Below are 26,576 nucleotides of genomic sequence, written 5' to 3'. Positions count from 1 at the left end.
AGCACGCATTTGCTTGTGGATAAGTCGGAGAAGGTTCGTCGAATTCCGTGTTTTGGATCATGTTTCTGGCTCACAAAAAGGTGGAATAAGAAGAATTTAGGGCGCATTTATTTTATTGGTGACTTGTAATTCATCGAGGTCATTCAAAACTGTTAAATTGTATTTTATTTACCAAATGCCGTAAGCTTACAAAATTACGCCGATAGACCCATGCACTTTACGCGTAAAGAGATAGATCTGTAAACCAAGAAACGCAACACTATACATACATTATATAAACACCACTTCGTTTAGAATACTCTATCAGGAGCAAAAGTTGTAATCTTGGAACGAGTCTAACTAATCCCAATAATAAACCCGTACAAAACCCCTGATGTGTCTTTCATGAACAGCCCGGACTATAAAAGATAAGACAATTCTTCTCAAGCATTGCACGTAGGCACGTCGAAAAATCTCCCAGAACTTTCAAGTTCAAGCTTCCGGAAACCGTACCTACCAGATTTCAATTTCCTGAAAGCGACCAGAAAGTGTCTCTCAGAAACCGTCCACTTCCTCCCAGCCTCCCACAAATCGCCTAGCTTATAGCTTTCAGAAGCCGCCTAGCCTCCAGCCTATAAAAGCCTTCTAGCCTTCTTCCTCTTAGAACTTGACGCAGACGGTTTTCCAGTTGGTGTAGAACTCTATGCTCTCTCGAGTCGACTCGGCGCCGATGCCGGAGAGCTTGATTCCTCCGAACGGCATGTCCAGACTGCGCACCAGCCAGCAGTTGTTCCACACAGTGCCCACCTGAGGTCATGTCAGGTCAGAGGTCAAGGTCATGCGCTACTAGCGAGAGAGGTGCACAGGGGAAGAGCGGTGCAAGCGACTAGCGGATAAAGATAAAAAGCTACAGAAGGCAAAGGATTATGTGGCGGTATTGCTGTTGAAACAAATGCGACTCAATACGCTGAATGTTGTAACTGCTAAGTGCAAATACCAATAGAATCCGTAGATGTTAACCCGCGCCCGGCTGGGGGTCCTGGATTTCCACGCCCTGCTGGGGGGGGGGGGTGTTTGAACACCCCCCCCCCCCCTTGTAACTCGGCTCCTGGGCCACGAAGCGATACGCGGAAGGCGGCGTTCGAAAGAGCGTCAAAAATAATGACGAAATCAGTTCGGTCAATTTTTTTGGTCAGGTCAAAGGTCAGGTCACCAGAGGTCATTGAAGGCAAAATTTCGCCGATTTCCAGGTCGAATGTCGAAAATTTCCAAGAAGCCAACGCGTAACTCGGGAACCAATAGAGCTACAGCGCCGCGGAAAAGCGCATTTGATAGCCCTATTAACGCCCTTTCTGAGTAATTCTCTCAGATTTGACCTATCGTCAACGGTTTTGCCTGCAGGGGGCAAAACTGCAAAAATAGCCGATTTTTTCGGAAACAGTTTTTCTGCAATAACTTTTGACCCAAGCCTTCTACGAGCTTACTTTTACCAGCATCGTGTTCCTCTCGTCAAGACGCATCGAATGAACTATAACTTGACCTTGAAAGGTCAACTTGAAAATTTAACTCAAGGTCATGACCTGACCGGAAAGGGTCATGTTGCATATCAGTCGATGCGTATCGTCTAGCTGAACACATCTAAGGCATTTTCATCGCTCTAGCATGCCTCTATCAAAAGTTATTTGCGAAAAACTGTTAGATACCATTCGTGACCTAAGATGACCTCAGGGCATAAACAAGGGTCACGGACACCATTTTCATGTTCAGTGTGTCTAAACCACTTGTAATTCGGTGTTTGGGAGTGTTTATAATGTCTTTCGTCCAAAAGAGGCGCATTTCAATTTTCTCCCATTGACTTATAATGGGGAGGTCGCAAAATTGACCTGACCTTAGGTCATCGATATCAAAATTCTGAGATATGCATTTTGTACATGCTATTGTTCTTAGCAATCGCTGAAAGTTTCAAAGCGATCGGTCACTCGGTGTAGCTATGACAGACATTGAAACTTTTTATGAGGTGAGGTCACTTCAAGTGACCTGGTGACCTGACCTTGAATGACCTTGGTCTGAAATTTTCACAACATGTGTAGAATAGATGCATGATAAGGTGTACCAAAAACCGCGCCGCCGTTTTTGAGATATTCACGAAAAACCACAAGGGGGGTGTTCAAATACCCCCCCCCCCCAGCAGGGCGCGGGTTAAACTTCAAGATTTTATCTCGGAGTAAATTTAAATTTTTTATGCTTTTCTTTTTTCTTTTTGCTTCGATTGCCATCAGAAGATGAGTACTGGTCAATAGGGAATAAAAAACGGTACAAATATTCTGAAGTTGTGGATATCAAAGCTAGTAAACCAGTATCGTGCTTTTATTGCTATGTACAGAAACTGCAATTGACAAAACGTTACAGTGACACCCGCTCTTGAGATGACAGCTACTGAAATCCTGATTGAAGGGTGCATGTAACAAGGCAACATTCGTGGCTCTTATTTATCAAGTGTGATGTAATATACGGGGAAAATAGATGCAACAACAAAGCTGCGAATTAAGGACACAACAAAGATAGAAAGAGGCAAAGTAGCAAAAAAAAACGAGTACCCAACTAAAAGAGACAAAAGCCATAAAAGCAAACATAACACAAATCAAAGCAAACATAAAACAAGCAGAGTCAGCTAGCTCATTTCAGTAGATAGGGTTGCCACAGAAGCACTCCCCCCCCCCCACCCGACCCCCCCTCCCATCTGGTCACGTGACTGACCTGGAGCTGCTCCGACACCCGGTGCACAGTGGACAGGCTGGAACTCCATACGGAGGCGCAGAGGCCGTACTGTGTGCTGTTCACCCGCGATATTACCTCCTCCTCCGAGCTGGAGAGAGCCGGAGAGGGAGAGAGGGGCGTGACGAGGGGTGACAGGAAAACGTCAATATTTCACTATTTTCAGACACTGCATGAGGAGAAAAATTCATTTTATACCCCCTCCCCACTTCAGATTATCGGCCCCGTGGTGTAACGGTTAGCACTCAGGACTCTGAATCCTGCGATCCGAGTTCAAATCTCGGCGGGACCTTCAATAATCATTTTGAAAGAATGTATCATTGAAGAAACGCCCCTTGATATAAGCAATAAGCAAGCACCACTGGGTCTGTCTACTCATACCGTGGCTTTTCCGTTAAACTACAAATCAACCGACTCGCTCGTTTATTAATTCATCAAAATTTGCAAAAAAAAACATGTATCGATACTCGCAACTTGCAAGTCGCCGACAACGTCGCTACTCGTTCATCGTGGTTCCAACATTCCTCTCCAAAGATGTCGCTAGTAGTGGGCGCCTGAAGATATACTGTACCGGATGGCACGCAATCTCGGCCCATAGATGTCGCTAGCAGTGGGCGCCTGAAGGTATACTGTACCGGATAGCACGCCACTTTGGCCCTAGATGTCGCTAGTAGTGGGCGCCAGAAGATATACTGTACCGGATGGCACGCAACCTCAGCCCATAGATGTCGCTAGTAGGGGGCGCCTGTAGATATACTGTGCCGGATAGCAAGACACCACGGTCCAAAGATGTCGTAAGCTCGAGGCCTGAAGATGCACTGTACCGGACAGCTGCTTTTCCGATAATTAACCCGCGCCCCGTTGGGCTCTGCCGAGCAGCGCGCCCCGTTGGGGGGGGGGGCATTTTGCCCCCCCCCCTCCCCTAAGATCTCGAGAACCACGCAACCTAGCGACAAGCGGCAAACGGTGTTGGATAGCCTTATCAGGGAACTACCTTGTGACCCAATTTTATTGACCTAGGTCAAACCGATGACGTCACACTCACAGGTCAGGTCAAAGGTCCAATTTTCACCGTTTACAGGCATTTCAAGAAATACGTTGTAAAATCGAGTAAAATGCATTTCATTGAAAATCATCAATGGGGTATGTTCTTCAAACACATATTTTGCTATTTGAGATCACTGATACCAGGTCAGGTCACAGAGGTCAGGTCAAGGGAGGGTCACAATATGGAAGTGTCGTGTGATACATGTTTTATGGTCCATTTTACATGACAAATGCGATTATGTGGGTCAGGCAGCCTTTGGGGCCAGCTTAGGTCACGTTTTGGTCAAGGTCAGGTTAAGGTCAGGTCAAGGTCAGGTCAAATTAGGTCAAATTTCAAAGTTAATATTTTAACATAAAATGGGTATCGAATCGATGCAGCTCGTCACGGGGAGTTCAATGGTGGTCTTTGTTTTGCCCTACGTGGTCTAGAATCGCTAAAAATTGAGTTCAAAAATTTGACGTCATCATTTTTGAACAGTTTTTTTCGCTATAACTTGGCCAAAAAACGAGATATCGATCTGAAATTTGGTATGTATATAGAAGAGCGCAGGGACTATCACATATATTCCGTTTTCTTCGAAATTCGGAAAAATTTTGGATTTTTTTTTTAGTTTTTCTAAAAAAATCAATTTTTAGAATTTTGTTGGGTAAAAAACCAAAATTTTGAAATTCCGAGATAGCAGTTTTGTAGCGCCGCTTTTTGTCTACTAGACCATATAAAGAACTTTGAAATTGCTTGATAACTGTAGATTTGGTGAGCGTTTCAAGATTGCATGTTTTTTGCTCATTTTTGCTCGAACATGACCTCAGTTTGACCTCAATAACTCCTGACCTAAGGTGACCAAAGACTTGAAATTTGGTGTGAAGGTGTCAAATTGATGCCCAGGAAAGTACTGAAAATTTGGCGGCGCTGCGCGCCGCCGTTTTCTGGCTATTCAGGAAAAAACACAGGGGGCCCCCCAACGGGGCGAGGCACTATGGTTGGAAACGGCCTCACGGATGGCCGGGGGTCAACGCGAAAAAATGTTTTGCCCATAACTTGTTAATGCGTAGACCGACTGCGATGAAACTTTGCATAGGTATACCAGTGTCTTTCGTGCATCATACAGTAACTCAGAAATGACGAGGTCACGTCACGTCACGCGTGTGTGACGTCATCATTGCAAGTATGTCATAAGTCGCCTATGTCTTTCGTTATGTTATCGATATCGTGAGGCATTTTGAACATGTTTTGAATACTGCTATTACTGAATGGATATTGTTGTTATGCTTTAGGGCGAGAAATATCAACGTAGTGACGCACAGTGTCTTACTATTGGTCATAAAGGGTCACAAATTTGGAGAAAGAGTATTTATGATTTTTTTTTTAGATTAGGCAAAAAAGTAAGAAATAAAATGACGATCAAATGACAAAACATGCGTCAGATTAACCCGGCAGTTGCTGGGGCATTTCCCCATCCGCCGTTTGCCGGGGGGGGGGGGCGTTCAACGCCCCCAGCCGATAACTCGCGAACAAATAGGCGCAGCGAAACGCACGAGGCGCGGCAAACGAAAGAAGAACGCGACGAGACGATTCACATGAATACTTTAAAGCTGAATTTCGAGGTCACAGGTCGGGTCAAGGTCAGGTCAAACACTTGAAATCGGGCTTTCAGTAGCATGGACTTTAGAACCTCGCAATCGGTGCCTCGCGTTTCGCGTTTCGATTATATCGTCATCAGTTGGTCCTAAATAAATTCAGTCATCAGTTGGTCCTAAACAATCTGTCACAACTGTCACAACTGTCACAACCCTTCATATAAGTGCTAAAAGAGTGTCAGATCAATGTAGGGGTCAGTCAAGCATAGGCCACTGGCCAGGGTCAAAGTCAGGTCAATCAGGTAAGCACATAACCCCGAAAATTAAAACTGGTACCTATCCGCAGCCCATGCATGACACATGTTTTATGGGTACTTTTGGGCGTAGAACACGATGGTGACATTCATTTTATCATACGAGTACGTGGCTGGTTGAAAAAAGATCAATTTCAGAAATGCATGCGTCATGGTCGTGAAGTAGTCACGAGAAATTGCCAACATTCAGTTCAAGATTTTGGAAACTGTAGAACGATGATCAAAAACCATAGATAGCCATTTGATTTGCCATGGTATTGGCAGTGTAATGGAGTTTACAGCATGTCTGTATGTCTGTTCTGTCAGTGGATATCCATATCCATACTCCAGGATATCCATACACGTTTGCACGATATTCATACTCCAGGTGCAGGGGCGAGCAGTTACTTCTTACGAGGGGTGCGGAGTCGAAGTCAGAGTCGGAGTCGGAGTCGGAGTCGGAGTCAGAGTCGCCCAGAGTCGTGGCAACGAGCCAGGAGTCGGAGTCGGAGTCGGGGTCGGTCAGGAGCCCGCAGTGGAAGTCGGAGTCGGTCCGAATCGGAACAGCTCCATCGCGACTCCGAAACACTGGCAGGGGTCCGGAGTCGGAGACAGAGTCGGCCGGAGTCATGGCAACGAGTCAGGAGTCGGAGTCGTAGTCGGAGTCGGATTTGGCGCCACCACGACTCCGCAACCCTGCTTCTTACCATCATTTATAAGGATAAGCGATTGCAAGACTGACGAGCCGACCTGGTGCTAACGAAGCGACGGGTAGGTACGCCTCGGGAGATGACGCTTCACGGACGATTTTGCGCACAAGTGCGCAGTCTGCTTTTACGTTCCCCTTACGCAGAATTGAACAGCGATTTATTCTGCCAAAAAGCTCAATGGAGGTCGATGGAGAACTTTTTGTATGTCCAATGAAACATAAACGCAATTTTGCAAATATTGCTGTGGTGACACTGCAAACAGAATGCAATGCCGTTCCTGATTTTGAACACGCATGGGAAAAAGAGTCACTCCACTCGATAGCCAACATAACAAGGATTATTTTGATATATAATAATCCAGTTTTACAACGTCATGGAGGTACTCCACATGCTATCACCAGCGCGGTTGTTTAAACCTTTGACGGCGCACCAAAAAAGTCACTGTCAGAAACTCCCGATTCCACGTACAATAATGGAGACTAAATGCGCAACTAAATAATTTTTTCTGCCCAATTCAAAACATTTCATCAATTTGCAACAGAATGACACCCCAAATATACATATATTCCGAAATTGCCCACGGCCATCCGTGAGGCCGTTTCCAACCATAGTGCGAGGGTTAATGAAACGTGGAAAAAACACCGTTTGGCGAGAGTGCTGTGCCAAGTTGTGTTAAAAAAGGCTGAATCCGGAAACAGAGCAATTGTTTAACGTTCTTAGGTAGGCACTAACTTGAACTTCAATAATGCATAAATTACGGTTACGTATACCTACAAAACGTTATCTGTATACATATTACTCTTTATGCCAGCAAAGTTGCCAGAACTCCGCATTTTCCTCTTACAAATTTACAATTAGCATAGCACATTATAAAAAATTGTGCCCAATTACCTTGCGAAACTCAATACAGACGGTTTAAAACCATACGCGGTCGGTAGGACTCGAACCTACGCTCCCAGAGGGAATCTGATTTCTAGTCAGACGCCTTAACCACTCGGCCACGACCGCCGTGTGCCGCTACCTCCGGCAGGAAAAAGTCCAAAATGGGAAGATGCAACTTAAGCATGCAATGGGTAACTACCTTCAATATGTTTGAAAACTACAACGAAAGGCGGAACATACTCAATCCGCTCCTGCTTTTCATGCAGAAGAACAAAAATGCTACACCGAATTTACCTAAGTCCCATCCATGATCGCTTCTTCATTAGTCGAGCACCATGCCTAACGTTGCTTATCTACAAGCCTGTGCCCGCGTAGATATAGCACGCCATGCGGTACAGCATACCTTCAGGCGCCCACTACTAGCGACATCTATGGGCCGAAGTGGCAGGCCATCCGGCACAGTATATCTACAGGCGCCCACTGCTAGCGACATCTATGGGCCGAGGTTGCGTGCTATCCGGTACAGCATACCTTCAGGCGCCCACTACTAGCGACATCTATGGGCCGAAGTGGCGTGCTATCCGGTACAGCATACCTTCAGGCGCCCACTACTAGCGACATCTATGGGCCGAAGTGGCGTGCTATCCGGTACAGCATACCTTCAGGCGCTCACTACTAGCGACATCTATTGCCGGGTAACACATTATCCGGCGCAGCATCTTAACAGGCGCTTGCCACTAGCGACATCTACAGGGTGTTTCTGAAAATGCTGACACATTTGTTTTGATATTTGGAGGAATTTACTGCATTTAAATGCACGTGTTCAATACACGAGAGGAAAGAATAGTTTTTGGAAATTTGTTTGACAGCATCGGTGCTTTCATTCATCACGCCGTATTACTGACACGGAGGAAAAGGCTAAGATAGTGCATTTCTACTTCGAAACCAATTCAGTTGTTTTGGAACAAAGGCGCTGATCTGGATCTGGATCTGGATCTGATTTGGACAACCGGATCTGGAGCGAGAATGCCCCAGACGAGGTCGCAGAACGCCAGCTGCACCCACCCCCCATGAACTACGTGGTGCGCCGTAAGCAGCACGGGCGTTATCGGTCCAATCTGGATCGAAGATGACGCGGGCGAGGTCCCACAGTGACGGCAGAGCGCTATCTGCAGCTGCTAAAGAAGTCAGGGGCTGCGCTCCAGAGGAAGAGTGTGGACACCATCAACGAGCAGTGGCTGCAGCAGGACGGTGCCCCCGCTCCTGCAGCCACTGACACCCTCGAGTGGCTGCAGGAGCGCTTCGGGGGCAGCTCATCTCCGGAGGCACCCCCACCAGGTGGCCACTGAGGTCTCCGGACCTCACGCAGGCGGACTTCTACCTCTGGGGCCATGTCAAGGAAAGAGCCTACAAGAGTGAACCCCGAGACATTCCCGAGCTGAAGGCTGCGGTCCGCGCGTGCGTGAGGGCGGTGACGCCCCAGGAGCGCCGCCGAGTTCTGGAAGCAGTGCGCCGTCGGGCTGAACTCTGTTTGGCCAGAAGTGGTGGTCACTTCGGTCACTTCGAGCACCTGCTCTAGGTTCCGGGAAGGGGATGAAATAATGATCATTGGCGATGGATGTGAATTTCCAATGATGACTGATTAGTTTTAGCCTATGACAATGTGTGTGCGTCAATAAACATGAGAGATAGGTATAGGAGAAATAAATGTGTCAGCATTTTCAGAAACACCCTGTATGAAGAGGAATATGAGCATCCAACGGAAAAGAACAGAGTTCGTGATTACCTGTTCACGAGTGTTCGTTTTTAGTAATTCCCACGGTCCGTTACCAAGTCAATTCGCTTCAAAAGGCAAACATACAGGTCCCGCCGAGATTTGAACTCGGATCGCAGGATTCAGAGTCCTGAGTGCTAACCGTTACACCACGGGGCCTACGGTCGGCAAACGGTTGGCACATTTCGGCAGATTTTTGTGAATAAATAAGAAATCAAGATGACACAAAATTCGGAGATAAGCAACAATGTTGGCTACTGGCTAAACATCCATACATTCATATGTAGTTAGGATTTCAAATGACCTTTTCCTCGATAATTAATTGAAAATGCAATAAAAAGCAAATACCTACCTAAAATCAAATGGAAGGCGTAGGACATCCAAAATTGTCCTACTACAACATCATCCTCGGAGATATCCAACATCGCCTGATATCCAACATCGCCTGACTGATCGGAGATATCCTCGAGGAGTTGGCACCTGGCGCCTGACTATGGCGGCCGTGTGTTGTGACGCTCCGTTTTTAATCAGTTTTTAGCATAGCCACGCTGCTCCTCGTCGCGTGTGAGTGTGCTGGGACCGAGATTGGACACTGGGCTACCGAGTGAGTGACGTTTTTTACCATGAACTGTGACTTTTAACCAGTTATGACCATTCTAAACTTGCTGTTTTTCATCCGCTCGTACCCGATCGGAGCTGGATGCGAGGGGTCACGCTGCCTGAATCCCCGCTCTACCGGTTTTCGAAGAGGTATGGCGCTGCAGCCGACCAACCAGCGCCGCGGACTACGCTCCACCGGATTCTACCGGATCTGCTCTCGGGTCAGGACGAGGTACCGCTGCAGCTGCGACCGGCCTGGGTCGGCGGCGCGGGGCTCCGGCCGTGGGGGGATGGGGCGGCCGGCCCGAGAGCCGGCCCGGCCCGGCCCTGTCGGGATCGGCGGACCACGCGGCGCGGCGCTCGGGCGGGATGGCGGGTGCAGCGACGGAGAGACCCCGGTGAAGGGATGTCGCATCACAGCGCTGTCCGCTCCGCGCCCCGTGGCCTGGTCACACCTCCGCGCCTGACTGAGCGGCAGACGGCACGCTGGTCGCTGGATCAGCCAGCGGCACCAGCGGCGTCGCAGCGGCTGAGGATCGGCCATGTCAACGTGCGGCACTTGGCGCCGGCGCACAAGATAGACGAGATCCGCCTAATGCTCAACAGCCACAATCTCGACATCCTGTGTCTGACGGAGACATTCTTGTCGTCGGACATCAGCGACGGCCTCCTACTGTTCCCGGGGTACCGTGTGTACCGACGCGACCGTGCCGTGCCGCGACGGGGCCGCACACAGGTGCGAGGCGGCGGCATTGTCGTGCTGGTGAGAAGCGACATCGGCGCGTGCGAGCTGGACGTATCGCCGCCCGGTGACAGCCGAGTCGAGTTCCTCTGGCTGGGTGTGGCGTCGCGGGGTCGGTCGGCGTCGGTCGGGACCGTATATCGGCCGCCGGACGGCGCGGTGTCCAGTGACGTTGATGAAATCAGAAGGCAGCTCGAACTAATGATGGTGAGAAAGGGACCATTATTCTTACTCGGAGATGTGAACTTTGATGTTTGCTGCAGCAGCAAGCCTGGTGTAGTAAGCTACTTGTGTATGCTCAGTGACCTGAATCTTCATCAACTCATCGACAAGCCAACTCGCCCGGGAGCGTCCGGCCCCGGAACCGCCATCGACCACATCATCACAGACACTGCCGGCCTCCAGCGGTGCGCGTCGGTGATACCGACGCACGTCAGCGACCACGACCTGGTGATGCTGGACGCGCCTCTACCGCGAGCTCGGCGACCACCGCGCACGGCCACCGTCAGGTCGCTCCGTAACGTGGACTATGACGGGTTGCGATTGGACCTTCTAATGGCGAACTGGGAGCCGGTGTACCGAGCGACATGTGCTGATACCAAATACGACGCTTTCCTGACTGTGTGGAATGCGTACATTGACCAGCACTGTCCGCTCAAGACCGTGCGATTCCGCCACCAAGGCTGCCCATGGCTGACCTCTAACGACAGTTTGCTGGAACTACAGGCACAGAGGGACGCCGCCAGGCGTCAGCGTGACCGGCATCACGACGAAGACTCCGAGCGGGAATACAAGCGCCTGCATGCTGAGTTCAAGCATCAGCTGGCCCTGGCTCGTCGAGACTTTTTCACGATGCCATCTCGATCCGGCAACCCTAAGGAGACGTGGAACAACTTGCGAAAGTTCGCACTCAGCGCGGGAGCTACCGATGATCAGGCAGCCAACGAGATTCGCCCAGACGACTTCAACACGTTCTTCGCTCGTGTCGGTTCCCGCGTGGCTGAGGAGCTAAGAGCGACTGGAGTTGAGCCAGTGCGTCCACGGCCACCGATTGTGTGTAGCTCAGCTTTCCGTGTGCACGTCGTGACACTGCCGGAGTTGAGCTCTGCCTTGCGGCGACTGAGTAGCAGTAGAGCGGCCGGATGCGACGGTGTAACTGTGCAGCTTTTACGCGAGTGTTTCGAAGTAGTGGGTCCTATTGTGCTACATGTCATTAACCACTCGCTTTCAACCGGTGTCGTGCCCTCTCTATGGAAACATGCCACGGTGGTTCCGATCTATAAGTCAGGAGACAAAACGTTGCCAGCCAACTTTCGGCCAGTCAGTGTTCTAAATGTAATCTCAAAACTAGCCGAGAAGATTGTAAATTTGCAAATTTTGAGCTATCTAAATAGTAACAACATTCTGACTCCTACCCAGTTCGCCTATCGCCCTGCCCACTCGACGGAGGATGCTGCGCTCTGTCTAGCCAGCCGTATAGCTCACAACACCGATCGTGGCATGGTCACATCGGTGACGTCACTGGACCTCAGTAAGGCGTTTGATTGTGTCCAGCGTGGTGCACTGATGTCCAAGCTAGGATGGTATGGGATATCGACCCATTGGCTGGAGAGCTATTTCGCGAATCGGACCCAGACCGTGAAGGGGGGAACCAGCATCGAGGAGGTGCCGTTTGGTGTGGTCCAAGGCGGAACTTTGGGTCCCACCATGTTCAACCTGTTCATGAATGACCTTGTGGGCCATATTCAGTTCGGCTGGCTATCTAGTTATGCGGACGACAGCCAGCTAGTGCATTGTGCTGGACCTGATAATGTGACGCAGCTCAAACGTCACATAGAGTCCGACTTAGTTCAAATGTCTCGGTGGTTTCGCTGTAACGGGCTCAAAGTAAACCCCACCAAGACCGAGTTCCTGCTGGCTGGAACCCCAGCAAACACCGCAAGCGTATCAGATTTAGTTGTGAACTTTGATGGTGTGTCACTTCAGCACTCAGAAAGCATCAAGATCTTAGGTGTCCATTTCGACTGTCACTTAAACTGGGAAAAACAGGTTAGCTCAGTGGCACAGAAGTGTAGTGGTGCTATTGTTTCTATTCGGAAATTGAATTTACCTCGGGAGACAACCAAAATGTTGATTCAGGCGCTGGTGTTCCCCACACTCATGTACTGTCTTCCTGTTTGGGCCCCCAAATCAAAGACTCTCAGGAAACGGATCGAGAAGGTGTTAAATTTCGCAGTCAGAACTGTCACAGGGCTCCGTAAATTTGACCGCGTCACGGAAGCCCGATTGGAGCTAGGCTGGCCTACGTTCGACGCGATGATCGATCTGCGCGATGTGCAGCGAATCTATCATGTAATGCGGCAGAGGGACGCATCTCGGCAGCTGAGGGCACTCGTTGAGACTCGGTCACAGGTATCGCTGAGACCGACGCGCTCCACCGCTGATGATACTATGCTACAAATCCCTAGGTGTCGTCTGCAGTGCACAAAAATGTCGTTCCCTCACCGAGCCATTGCGACTTGGAACCGCCTGCCACCGGATGTGAGGCAGTCGAGGGCGGCCAAGTTCAGGCGAAGCATACGCAGTTGTTTGGCGTCCAAATGATCCCGATAGGTATGTCAGTGTGGCTGTGTGACCTCTTACAATGATCTGCTCGCTTCATATTTTAACTTACTTTGATTGTGCTTGACGCTGGAGTGTAAGTGCCTGTGTGGTTTCTCCAAAGATAAGCAATACAATACAATACAATACAATCCTCCCTATCCCAACTCAATCCCAACTCAACTCCCAACTCAATCGTCCCTTCCCAGTTCTCGTACTCACTCAAAGGGCGCCAGGCAGGTGACGGGTCCAAAGATCTCCTCCTGCATACAGCGGCAGCTGTCCGATAGGCCGGTAATCACTGTCGGCTGCAGGAAGTAGCCCTGGGGACAGAGGGTAAGGGCAGCGGTTGCCGGTTAGCGAGGGAAGAGCAAATGTCCTGAGCGGATATGTCTCACACGCATACTGCTGGGATAATAAGCTGCTGGGAGATCATTTTGAGTGAAAGAGATGGCCCTTCCTAGCACCCAAGTTGATAGCGTAGAGAAAAAGCATGAACTACTAATGCTACCACCATAAGCTGCCTCCATATAATGACGATACAAAACGTCACACAATAGAATGCAGCATTTTGTCTGTTTTCGGAGGCAGGAAATATGCCAGCAATAACAATTCGCAGGATGCTTCAATCTAAACTCGAAAACGAAAGTAAACCGACCATCCACCTCGAGAGAGAGAGAGAGAGAGAGAGAGAGAGAGAGAGAGAGAGAGAGAGAGAGAGAGAGAGAGAGAGAGAGAGAGAGAGAGAGAGAGAGAGAGAGAGAGAGAGAGAGAGAGAGAGAGAGAGAGAGAGAGAGAGAGAGAGAGAGAGAGAGAGAGAGAGAGAGAGTGAGAGAGTGAGAGAGTGAGAGAGTGAGAGAGTGAGAGAGAGAGAGAGAGAGAGACAGAGAGAGAGAGAGAGAGAGAGAGAGAGAGAGAGAGAGAGAGGGACAGAGGGACAGAGGGACAGAGAGACAGAGAGAGACAGAGAGAGACAGAGAGAGAGACAGAGAGAGACAGAGACAGAGACAGAGACAGGGACAGAGACAGAGACAGAGAGAATCTACGTTCTCATAAACAAATGCAGTTTTCAGCTTATTTATACCGGAAGCTTATACTGGAAGCTTATATTTTCAAATGGCATAAAAACGCTTGGTGCGCTTGCAACAAGTCGCCGCTCACATTGATACTAGTTGAAAGCAGATATCTTCTTAAACACACACCCCTACCCCCTACCTCCGCGTTCTCCTTCGGCAGGCTGAGCGGCGGGTCGACGGTCTCGCCGCACCTGATGACGCCTCCCTCCTCTCGGGCGATGTCCAGGTACCGCTTCACCTTCTCAAACTGCACGCGGTTGTTGACCGGGCCCATGAAGACGCCTTCGGAGCACGGAGGGCCCACCTTCTTAGACCTGCGGGCGGGGGGGGAGGAGGGTTAGATGATGGAAGGTCGGGAAAGTGTGGGGGTGTGGAAATTGCGGTGATTTAGCTTATCAGTTTTGCATAATGATGTAAAAAAATTAGCCAATTAGTGGAAAGTAAATATATTAAAAAAACTGCAAAACCTTCGGTTCCAATAGCCTTCTTCACTGTGTATACAAGGTGTCATCGGTACAAATATTCTCAGCATTCTATTATTTAGGAATTTTGTCGATTGGAAGAATGGGTGGCTATGGGGCCCGGGTGCCCCGCTAAGCAGTGCTTGTTGCGAATGACACCACGGACCCACCACCCCGCCTTGCCCGCGCCCCGTTCACCATTAACAATTTTAACCGCCAATTGAACACATCGCTGCCAGATAGCTAACGTCGACACAGTCCATCCGAGTTAGGATTTAAAGTCAAATGCTAACGATGAAGGCAGTGACTCACCTGGTTTCTTTGACGAACAGTTGGACAAACTGCTCATAGATGTCGCTGTGCACGTAGATACGGGACGCACAGAGACAAACCTGTCCCGAGTTGACGAACGCGGCGCGAGTCAGCGTCGGAATGGCCTCGGTCAGATCGGCGTCACCAAACACCACCGCGGCGTTCTTACCGCCCATCTGGCAACGGAGCGTGAGTCAGAATCAGAAACAAAATACCGGACTTCAAGTTTTTTGGGCGAATAAGAAGGGCAAATGGAGCCAGAGAGCAGCAAGTGAAAACCAGTGGTGCTTCAATTTTGTGACAGAATGTCAATATGGGAAGTAAAATTGAATGTAAATGTATTAGACAGACATATTAGGCTGTCAGACAGGTGCCTCGTCGAGCGTAAGTTCATTTCATCGTCAAGGAGCGCACAGGAAGATGGCAATCAACCGGAGGAAATTGGAAACAGAATCGACTTTTCACATCTTCCAAAAAGTACGGCATAAAATGCGTAAGAAACGTGCTCGAAATTGTTATACAATAGGCAATGACAAATATCAATCAACGAAGCGAACGATCACCACAAATGCAACGTTATCATCGGCAGCTCAACTCTCTCACCTCGAGTGAGACCTTTTTGAAGTGTGGCGCGCACAGCTGGTTAATGTGCCGACCCACGGCGGTGGAGCCGGTGAAGGAGACCAGTTTGACCTCTGGGTGAGTGACGAGGGCCTCCCCTGCACCCGGTCCCGAGCCAAATACCATGTTCACAACGCCGGCCGGCACACCCGCCTCCTGAATCACCTGCGGGGAAGAGAGGGAAGGAGGGATAAGAGAAGACGGGGCAAGAAGAAGAAGAAAAAGGACGAGGCGACGAGTAGCCAGCAGGTCTAGACTGTGGTGGTGATTCTGTAATATTGTCGATCTCAGGCTCTAAGAAAACGCCTTGAATAAAAGAAATACAAACAAACGTTAGACGTTGGCATGTGGCTATGGCGTTACACTTGCGTCAACAGTTCACCTGTTAAACGATAAACAGGTATCAGCAGGCCGGAGTTCAGCATTTCGTGCTTTTATTTAACGTAAAAATAAGCTCAAGTAAGACGTATATACTATTCAATGTCGTTTTTGCTCAATGAGCGGATATCCAAAACACTGCATATTAAAACGCAATAGTCAAAGTTTAACTTTATAAAAGTGACTCTCACCTCAGCGAGTTTGTAAGCGGTCACCGAGGTGAACTCGCTCGGTTTACAAACCACCGTGTTACCCGTCATAATGGCGGGAGCGATCTGAAAACGACAACACGGTGCACGCGGTCAGGAAAAGCAACAGCACAGCGCACCCGCGCCGCTGTCCAACCGTCAGAGCATAAGCGTGGATAAACATATTCGGGTTGACTTTGAAGTTACTCTATGTGCGATGAGCACGAAGTTATTATTCAAAGCACGTTTTAGTCACCTGAATAATGGCGCACGAGCAGTACCGAGCCTTGCCCATTTGATGTCGTATAAACAAGTTCCTATGTAGCATGTAGAACAGCAAGCCAGGCAAGTCAAGCATTATTATCTAGTAAATTGTGACAAATACCTACCTTGAATGTGAGAAGGTAGATTGGCAGGTTCCAGGGTGAAATGGCCGCCACGACTCCCACCGGTTGGCGGAGGGTGTAATTCAACACCCCCGGTGTCGGCGTGTTCGAGCTGGGGATAAACCGGACAGGTGTACAACAACTCCCACCGGCTGGCGGAGGGTGTAATTTAGCACCCCCGGTGTCGGCGTGTTCGAGCTGGGGATAAGCCGGATAGGTGTACAACAACTCCCACCGGTTGGCGGAGGGTGTAATTCAACACCCCCGGTGTCGGCGTGTTGGAGCTGGGATACACGGGATAGGTGTAAATGATAAAGCGCAAGTAAGCAACAGCAGTACATTCCAACATATTTTCATGATATATATTACGAGGTGGGTGTTTGACATGCAGCAAATGCTAAGAACATTGAGCAAACACTGAGCAAAAACTGATATCTGGGAACAAGCAAGGATCAATGAGAGGACATCGATCATCGTGCTCACTCGATCACGTTGACTCACGTTATCATTGACTCACGTCACCACAGGGTGATAATACGGACTCACGTCATAACAAACTCTTGACATGGCAGGGTCTCACCCTAACGGACTCACGTCATAAACTCTAGTCGTCACAGGACTCGGGACTGAGTCCCCTCACCATTATGGACTCGGGACTCACGTCATCAGCTCGTGGTTGAGTGACTCGGCGTACGCTCGGAAGTTGAGCACGGCTCGTGGCGCGTCCACCGCACGAGCCAGCCAAACAGGCTTGCCCTGGTCACGTGACTCGGCCTCGGCAAACTCGTCCAGACGTGATTCCAAGATGGCGGCGATTTTCAGACAGTAGTCGGCTCGCTGTTGTACCGGTAGCTTTGACCAGCTGAGAAAAACGGGATAATACAGCGAGTGGATAACAAACTAGGATAATTATTGACTTGATAACTAGCCGTTTCACGACGGGCTATCCGGCGAGTGCACCTAATTTGACCAAATCTGCACCTACTCTCTTTTACAGCAAATATCTTTATTTTATGAATTTATTTCAGTGTTGTAATCGATGATACTCTCTGATAATATGACAAAGCAGGCATATAAGCTAATAGTGCAACCCTAGCTGATAGCTACTAAGAGACCACTGAACCTAATTTGACCAAATCTGCACCTAATCTGCACCAAATGTGTACCAGATGGCTGTCGTGAGAACGGCTATTATGACCCATTAGTTAGCCAGATTGACCACGAATACCGAAAGTCTACAGTAGATAGAAGACACACTAAAGCTTTTTTCGGTGGTGCGATAATCGTCACTGAAGTTACACACGAATGCTACGATCTATCACTACTCGAGAAAATCCTTGCATGAATTGGCGCAAAAAAAAAACGAAACAAAGATTTCAAGCTGCAAAAGCTCATTACTTTTCCAAGGAATAGACACTCGCATTTTACATTTGTTTGGATTTGGGGTATTTCGGCTGAAGAGACCATTGCATGCATGAGACACTCGCACCCCTCTCTCACCTTTTGAACGCCTCGGCGGCGGCCTTGACGGCCTCATCCACGTGACCGCGGTCGCTGTCGGGTACGGTGACGGTGACCTGACCTGTGCTCGGGTCACGGCTCTCCAGTCGGGCCGGCACGTCCATAAACTGGCCGCCGACGTAGTTACGCAGGTGGAGAACCATGGTGAGGCGATCTGTAGGTAGAAAGGGAGGGGAATGGGAACGGATGTTAGAGAGTTAAATCGAGAGTGTTAGTGTATGTGTATCGTTTGGGGTCGGACTAGTTATATGTACCAGTGAGACTTCCGGGAGATTTTCCGTTAGGATTTATGTTAATAACTTGAACTACACCTACGTTACATTACATAACAAACATGAGTTCTGGCTGTGCTGACGCTTTTTCATGAAACAAAGATGAATCGATACAACACCTTCAGCAACATCAGTTCATCTAATTGGCATCGAAACCATGCTAACTACATAGGTAGCGATCTTAGGTAGGTATAAGATTAAGGCACATAGCATATATTTCCGAGAATACTGGCCGGGTATGGTATGTAAACAATGTCGCAGCCTCCAGACCAGCCCGCCCCCTACGTCCGCGAGCAGCCTGACCAGTCTCGCCCCCCCCCTCTCCCTCCCCCTCTGCCGGTCGTCGTCCCACGACCCCCCCTCTCCCCCTCCGCCACCCCGCCCCTCGACCAGACCCCTGCCTGTAAACGGACACCGTCTCGACTGTTCGGGTCACCAGAGGCAGGCATAGGCGGTCAGAGGCACCGCATCAGATGGCCGACGCGACACACAAGGGGGGATTAGGAACATGGTAGATTTTTCCTATTCAAGCCGGATCTTTTGATACCAACCGAATCTTCAGGTCAGGTCAGGTCACTGACCCATGGGCCATGACGTCATAAGGGGACCTCTGCACGGACTTCAGATGTCGTAACTTCGCAACGCCCTCACAGTGCCGGAGGAGCTTTCACAGGGAAATGAAACTTGCCCGACCTAATATCCATTACGAGTCTCACAACTTGTATATCTCGGATTTTTCCCTAAGGTCATATGAGGTCAAGTCATTTTCGTGACCTCATCATTAGTTATAAGTCAATGGGGAAAAATGAAAACTGCTATTCGGGCGCTGGGAACGATCTCCAACTAACTCAACTACACAAAATCGTGATTTCATGCACTCCTTGCAAGGTTCGATGAGTCATTTTTGCAATGTTGACCTTGCGTGACGTTATTTATGACATCATTAGGGTCATATCAATTTTATTAATAACTCTCGAGCAAATTGAGCTAGCGAGTCGGGAAAGCCACCAATGGACTCAGGAAGACTTGCCGAATCGAATGATATGCGACATGACCTCATTCGACCAATTTTGTGACCTGGGGTCGCTGACCTGACCGTGACCTGAGGTCAACGCCCTAAGTTGACCTCACCCAAACAAAAGGTATATCATTCGATGCGCCTGAGCGAGGCGAACACGATGCTGCTAAAATCGCGGCTCAGCGGCCGTTTTTTGTGCCGCTTTGTTATTCACCAAAAACGGAACCGTATCCTGGGGCACTTGACCTGACCTCAAGAGGTCACCGGCTAACATAGAACCTTAAAATGGGGTATCAATCTCTGCGTCTCGTAATGGCGCACGCGCTCGTTTTTCCGCGACGCGCTAGCTCCACCAGGGGCGAAACGGCGAGGGGTGAGCAAGGGGGTCGCACCCGCCCCCCCCCCTCCCCCTCGGCCGGCGCGTAATGTAGAAAACAATAGGTCCGGCGGGCGGTGAGGGCAAAATTTTGAATAATAAAGGCAGCAATAATCAATATTTTCGCATACTTAAACCCTCGCTGGACCCATAGGCGGCGGAACGGGGGGGGGCACCGGGGCACCGTGCCCCCCCTTGAATTCTGCAAGGGGAGCACCAATAGCAAGGTGCCCCCCCTTAAATTTGATGTATTAGTACCAGGGGCGGATTCGGGAAAACTCCAAGGGGAGGGTCATGAATCGAAGTGGTGCCCCTACCTATACCCAAAATTAAAACCTCAACGGATCTCGGCCACTTAATTTTGTTGGTGCCCTATTTTCAGTATTTTTCTTTATTTTTGGTTAGTCATGTGATGACTGATGCCCCTGCTAGGCCGCTGGTGCCCCTGGAAAGACTGTGGTACCTACCTACCCTGCCCCCTGACAAGCCTACGGTGGGCCCTGACATGACTTAGGTGCCCATGGGCCCTGACAGGCCTGTGGTGTCCTTGCTAGGCCTGTGGTGTCCCTGGGCCTTGGCAGGTCTGTGGTGCCCCTGTTAGAACGCAGGTGCCCTTGACAGGTTTGTGGTGCCCCTGACAATCCTATAGTGCCAGCGACAGGCTTGTGGTGCCCTTGACAGGCCCATGGTGCCCTTGCGAGGCCGATGGTTCCCCTGCGAAGCCGATAGTGCCCCTGGCAGGTCTGTGGTGCCCCTGGAAGACCTGTAGTGCTTTTGCTAGGCCGATGGTGCTCCTGACAGGCCTGTGGTGCCACTGACAGGCCGGTGGTGCCCCTGCTAGGCCTGTGGTACCCCTGGCGGGCCTGTGGTGCCCCTGTCGGCTGCCAGGCCTGTGGTGCTCCTGGCAGGCATGTGGTACTGGTGACCCCAGGCCCTAAGTCATGACCCATGTGACCTCCCCCCTGGGATTCGCCACTGATTAGTACTGCGATGGCTTCTAGGGAATTTGATACATGTAGGATAAATGGAATTTATAAAACGACAATAAGGAAGAGACAAACACATAGGTACTTGTGGATCAGCTTAAAGTTAACCACACATACCGGCAGGGGTGTAATTTTCCTAAAATGATTGTGGGTGCCCAGCTGTAGGGGCGCCCGGCGCCAGGCCGTTTTGGGGCGCGATGGATATTCTTTATGTGGGAGCCTAAATTAACACCGAATTTGATAACATTGCTAGCCGAAGGGCGCTTCAAGTGACGTCCTGACTAAGCAAATACACGCTTAAAAGTGGAAACTGACCGGAAGGACGTAAAAAAGATGTAGAGAGGCGCCATCCAGTAGGAGGGGCACCAAATGTGGAGGCGCCAGACGAGTGATTGAAAACGCTATGAGGTCCAGGGGCGCTAAGAGGCCAGAAGGGCACCGCACAGTCAGTAGTGCTACGTTGGTGGGGACGTGGGGCGCCAGATGGTTACGAGGGCGCCTTGAGATCATGAAAAGGGCGCCATTCTCGTAAAAGGGTGCCGAGTGATTGAAAACGCTATATGTGGTTCAGGGGCGCTGAGAGGCCAGAAGGGCGCCGAACAGTCGAGGGATGCACGGTGAACAGAGACCATAAGGACGCGAGACGGTCAGGAGGGCGCCGTTAGACCATGATAATGGCGCGGTGCTGTCAAAAGTGCACCATTCTCCCAGAAGGGCGCCGAGTGATTAAAACGCTATATTATAATGAACGCGAGGCGGTCAGGAGGACTCCGTTAGAGCATGCGAAGGGCACCGTGCTCTCGAAAGGACGCTTGCAGCCTTGTTAGAGACTTGTGGGTGCATTTTCATCATTGTGGGCAGGGCTGTAGAGTCGATGGATTTACGGCGACTCCGACTCCGACTCCGACTCCGGCTTTCAAAAACCAACTCCGACTCCGACTCCGACTCCGGGCAGAAATGTAGACTCCGATCGACTCCAACTCCCGACTCCGACTCCGCACACCTGGCAGGGCTGCGGAGTCGACAGATTTTCGGTGACTCCGACTCCGACTCCGGCTGGGGTTTCCAATATCGACTCCGACTCCGACTCCGACTCCGACTCCGGTCACAACTGTCGACTCCGACCGACTCCGACTCCGACTCCGACTCCGCAGCCCTGATTGTGGGGGCATAATTCAGGATTGCCGATTGTGGGTGCATATGCCCCCACAAAGAGATATAAAATTACACCCCTGCATACGGGGGTGAACTGCCATTTTCGGTTAGTAAAAAAAAAAGATAAAATCATCGTGTCAGGGCTGTGACGAAAAATAAGTGGCCTAAATCCGATGAGAAAACAGGATTTGGGGGTACCCTAGGTTTGGCTCCTTGAGCCATGGTGCCCCCCCCTTGTCTCAAATCGTTCCGCCGCCTATGGCTGGACCTATTGTTTTCTACATACGCGCCGGCCGAGGGGGGGGGGGGGGCGGGTACGACCCCCGCCCTCGCCGTTTCGCCCCTGACGGAGTAAGATACTTGCGGAAAAAAACTAGCGTTTGCGCCGTTACAAGACGCAGCGATTGGTACCCGATTCATCTCAGGTCAACTGCCCAGCTAACAGGAAACGTTACTACAACGTTGTCACAACGTCGTGTTTCGGTAAGTTGCGAAATTATGTTTTAATTACGTTGTAGCAACGTTCTGAACGTTGTGAAGCCATGCTTTGGTCCGAAAGTCGTGGTAAAACGTCGTGACAACGTTTTATTGGTACGTTGCAGCAACCGCGCACTTGCAGCATTATATTTTGATAATGCATGGTGACATATATGGCCATATAATGCATTTCCTTTGACTTTCAATGCGCATATTCAGTTTTCATCGTTAAATTTGACATATTTTAACACTTGGACTGTTCACGTTGTCAGCTGGTGGTCGCCAACACGTTGTTAAAACGGTTTTTCACAACCTTGACATTATAGGTACTGAATAATTAGCGGTGTTTTTACAAGTAAGTTCTGATACCTTTCTCTCTCTATCTCTCTCTAATATATATATATATATATATATATATATATATATATATATATATATATATATATATATATATATATATATATATATATATATATATATATATATATATATATATATATATATATATTTATATTTATATTTATATATAGGTATATATATATATATATATATATATATATATATATATATATATATATATATATATATATATATATATATATATATATATTGGTATATTTTGGCAGAATATCTTCTTTGATACATGCTTCATTGTAGACCAAGGAGTTGTGAGCTTTAGCAAGCTTTCGGTTGGTTCTTTCTATATATATATATATATATATATATATATATATATATATATATATATATATATATAACATCACATGTGTAAATTGCAAAGCGTCATTGGCACGTTTTGCAACATCACAGGCGGAGCTAGAGGCTTGCAACTATCCCTATGTAAACGCGGCTGTTATCTGCGGCTGCCAGCAAGCCACGCGGGCCGCCACTCAGGCGAACGGTGGCTCGCGCCCTGACCTCGCCTGAGGGGCCGTGACGTCAGTGTCACCGGCCGGCGTTCAGAGCCAGCCGGCCGAGCCGCTGTCTACGCGGCGCGAGCGAGCAGTGAGGGCCGGCGGCGGGCGCGGCTGAGATAGCTGGAAGATGAAAGATAGCGCCAGTTGTCTGCGTTTGATGCGATTGTTGTTTTGACTGGTAAGTCAAAGTACCATTTACGAGTAGCATTTGCAAGATTGTGCCTTGTAATATCGTGCGGTCTAGGCTAAAGTTCATTGTAGCTCTAGCCTCTAAGGTGTTGACGTGTTTGATCTAGCCTGTCGCACTGTTACGGAAAGTGGTGCAGGTATTTTTGTGATTTTTTCATGAATTGAATGTCTGATTTTCCTTCATGTCTTCCCGCAGACGTCCTGCAACTCGTCAGCGCGCCTTGCGGCAGGCCTACTGTCGGCAATGCGGTAGCGAAGTGGCTGTCCGGAAGCTGCGACCGGAACGGGGGGTGCGCAGACCGTCTAGTCAGGCACTGCCAGCTGCCTAGGGACATCGAGGCCGCAAATGAGCCGGTGCCTAACGGTCCGCCGAGTGATCCTCCCAGCGAGGGTTAGTGAAGAAGTGAACTTCCACCAGTTCTGGCGTGCTAGCGGCTAGCGTCAGAGCCGGTAGAACCCAATTCCGTCCCACGCCCCCATGGGGGCGCCCCTGGGCCCCATGCCCCATCACCGATGCCGCCGCCGTCGTTTTGTTTGTTTGTTGTAAATTGACCTGTATGATGTATTGAAATATACACTTCTTACATGCCTTTTTTTACAAGTCTAGAGAACGGGAAGAGAGCGTCGGAAACACATTCTGAGTATGTTGCGAACACGTTGAGAGGGCGTTGCGAAAATGTTTAGGACGTTTACTCAGGGTCGCAGGGACGGCAATGCGAAGTAGCGACAACGTGGTGCGCACGTGATAAAAACGTCGCAGAGACGTTGCCAAAGCGTTCTATAGGGTAAGGTGCCTAATTAGCGACCCCCTTAATTTGAACCGTCATTGCTCACGCTCTGTGGGTGCCACTGTATTACTGGCTTGATTTTCGGAGAGACCGTTCATTTTTCTATTAAAATATAGTCATTTTCTGCCCCAATATTCACTAACTTATTTGTAGTGAGCATTTTGGCAAACCATTGCAAAAAAAACGCTAATAGGGAACTCTTCCCGATTAGCGACCGGGGAGGGTCGCTAATAAGTCTATGGGTTTATGGCAAAAAATGCGACGCCTGAAAAGATGAAATATGATCTCAAAAAGGTAACCTATACGCAAAGCACTCAATCACTCGAACATGGAACGTTTATCAAACACATTTACGGAAGTAAAAACTGATCACGTGATGCACCGAAAGGCGAAAAGAAGGCGGAAACCCAAATTTTGCGGGCTATCTCGTATGATATTCGAGGTCCGCGCTGAATTCGGCACCCCTGCAGTCGGTGACGACATTTGGCATCCCCTGCCACACATTGCAAGCTTCAGCAACACCTCATTTTCATTTCTCTCTTTTCCCCTTTCTTTCCCTTCTTGAGCTATTTGCGACCATGTCAGGCGCAAATAGGAAATATGAGTTGCGACACATTTTTAACCGCCATGCTGTGCACAGTTGAGCGATTCACTATGGGAAAACGGCAATCAATTGAAGAAGGAACGTCGATTCAGAATAAAAAAGGTGCATCATCCTAATGTGCATCGCTTTTCATCAGAGAGGGCCCAAACACACACGTTTTGGATAAGAAACTCGTCATTTTTATTTAAACTCACCTGAAACATCCCACCAGAAACATCGACGACCGGAAAATAATTTAATTACGGAGCGAGCGAAGCGAGCGGAGTCTTACGTAGAATAACGGAAATTTCTGAGTATGAGCGGCCGGCCGGCCGGCCGGCCGGCCGTGCGGACGCTTTTGCGAGGCTTATATCTCAGCAACCACTTGACCGATTTACATGCGGTAATTTTTGTAGGGTAGCTTCATTCCTTCTACCAAGTATTGGACTATTCCCGATGCATGTGGGTGACCCCTTATGCACGTGCCACGTGCAAAACGAAGAGGTGTCACTTTTGTAATTGTTGCAATATTTCGGTAACTACTTGGCCGATTGCGCTGAAAGTTGGCATGTAGGTAGGCACCCACTAGGCACTGCATATCCATGTGCCAGAGTTGGGGTGCCGCTGCACGTGCGCACGTGCAGGGGTCGTTTCCAGATCTCGAGAACGGCTCGACCGATTGCGCTCAAATTTGGTACACAGTTAGGGACCGGTTACTAGGGTGCCGTGCACAAGTCAGTTGGGACCCATTTTGCACGTGCGCACGTGCAGGGTGCCGCTTCCAGATCTCGAGAACGGCTGGGCCGATTGTGCCCAAATTTGGCACATCGCTAGAGACCAGTCAGTAGGGTGCCCTGCACAAGTCAGTTGGAGGTACCCCCTCGAAATTTCGCACGTGCAAGACTCACCCGCTCGCTCGCTCCGTTAGTCGCCCCAAAAGGCGCTATACTGGTTTGATAACCAAAGTATGGCTGACCTTTCGACGATATTTTTACCCCGTTTTCTCCTGCCAGTTGTTCTGTAGGGAGGTAGGTCGCAAATCGGAAAGGGTCGCTAATTAGGCACCTTACCCTACTCCTTGTAGTCACGTTGCGGAAACGTGGTGACAACGTTCCAGAAACACTGTTGGTACGTTACAGAAAACATTTCATAACGTTGGCGGGACGTTGTAAGAACAGTTTTGGGACGTCACGGCCACGTTACAGAAACGTTGTGATGACATTCAAATGCATGGTCGGATGACGTTGTCACGCCGTTGTCTGGAGTCTACAAAATTACGTTGTCACAACGATAAATCGGGACGTTGTGGTAACCATTTGACAACGTTTAAACGACGTTGTAACAACGGCAAATTGTTAGCTGGGTGGTGACCTATGAGGTCAGGTCAAGTGGCCCAAGATACGGGTTTGGTTTATGGTAAATAACTGAGCAAAAGTGGCGAAAAGTCGTGATTTTGGCAGCATCGTGTTCACCTTGCTCAGGCGCGTCGAATGATATAGGTACTTTTTATTTGGGTGAAGTCAAGCTTAGATGTTGAGGTTCAGAATTTTCAGAAATATCCGATATTATTCAGAAATCAGATACATTATCAATGCATTGGTGACCCGACGGCACTGCGCTCAAGAAATCCGCGCACGTGTTGGAGCAGAAACCCAGACAGCCGCATTACTTCCCGTGTGCACCGTGCATCAATGTCCACACTCCCTGTATGACAATCGCCTTTCACGACGACGATTCTCACAATTCACGTCAAAATTTCACTTACCTTGACTTGCTCCCCAGTCTTCCCGTAATATCAGCTGCGATCCTCCCTGGAACGTGAATACGCACCCGCCCCCCGCACCACACACGCGTCAATCTCGCTGAGAGCGGGGTCGGCCGCTCTGCGCTG

General features: G+C 49.4%; 1 protein-coding gene and 3 non-coding genes across 4 annotated transcripts; 1 reads left to right on the top strand and 3 right to left on the bottom strand.

The window, feature by feature from the left end:
* Positions 1 to 95: 95 nt before the first annotated feature.
* LOC122368847 (2-aminomuconic semialdehyde dehydrogenase-like) lies at positions 96 to 26,576 on the bottom strand. Its single transcript, XM_043343120.1, has 11 exons — positions 26,451 to 26,576; positions 17,904 to 18,078; positions 17,065 to 17,265; positions 16,407 to 16,515; positions 16,021 to 16,104; positions 15,434 to 15,616; positions 14,831 to 15,006; positions 14,197 to 14,371; positions 13,204 to 13,304; positions 2,737 to 2,845; positions 96 to 786 (listed from the first exon to the last, which is right to left on the bottom strand). The coding sequence occupies exons 2-11, from the start codon at positions 18,065 to 18,067 to the stop codon at positions 640 to 642; spliced, it is 1,449 nt and encodes a 482-aa protein (XP_043199055.1). The 5' UTR covers positions 18,068 to 18,078; positions 26,451 to 26,576; the 3' UTR covers positions 96 to 639.
* On the top strand, positions 2,975 to 3,046 carry Trnaq-cug. Its single transcript has one exon. It is a non-coding gene; the product is annotated as a tRNA-Gln (tRNA).
* On the bottom strand, positions 7,309 to 7,390 carry Trnas-aga. The gene has a single exon. It is a non-coding gene; the product is annotated as a tRNA-Ser (tRNA).
* Positions 9,126 to 9,197, bottom strand: Trnaq-cug. The gene has a single exon. It is a non-coding gene; the product is annotated as a tRNA-Gln (tRNA).

This window comes from Amphibalanus amphitrite, unplaced genomic scaffold (assembly GCF_019059575.1).
Source record: "Amphibalanus amphitrite isolate SeventyFive unplaced genomic scaffold, NRLGWU_Aamphi_draft 000981F_arrow, whole genome shotgun sequence".
NCBI lineage: Eukaryota > Metazoa > Arthropoda > Thecostraca > Balanomorpha > Balanidae > Amphibalanus > Amphibalanus amphitrite.
The sequence above is the reverse complement of the archived record's forward strand: the minus strand, read 5'-3'. Positions and strand labels throughout refer to the sequence as shown.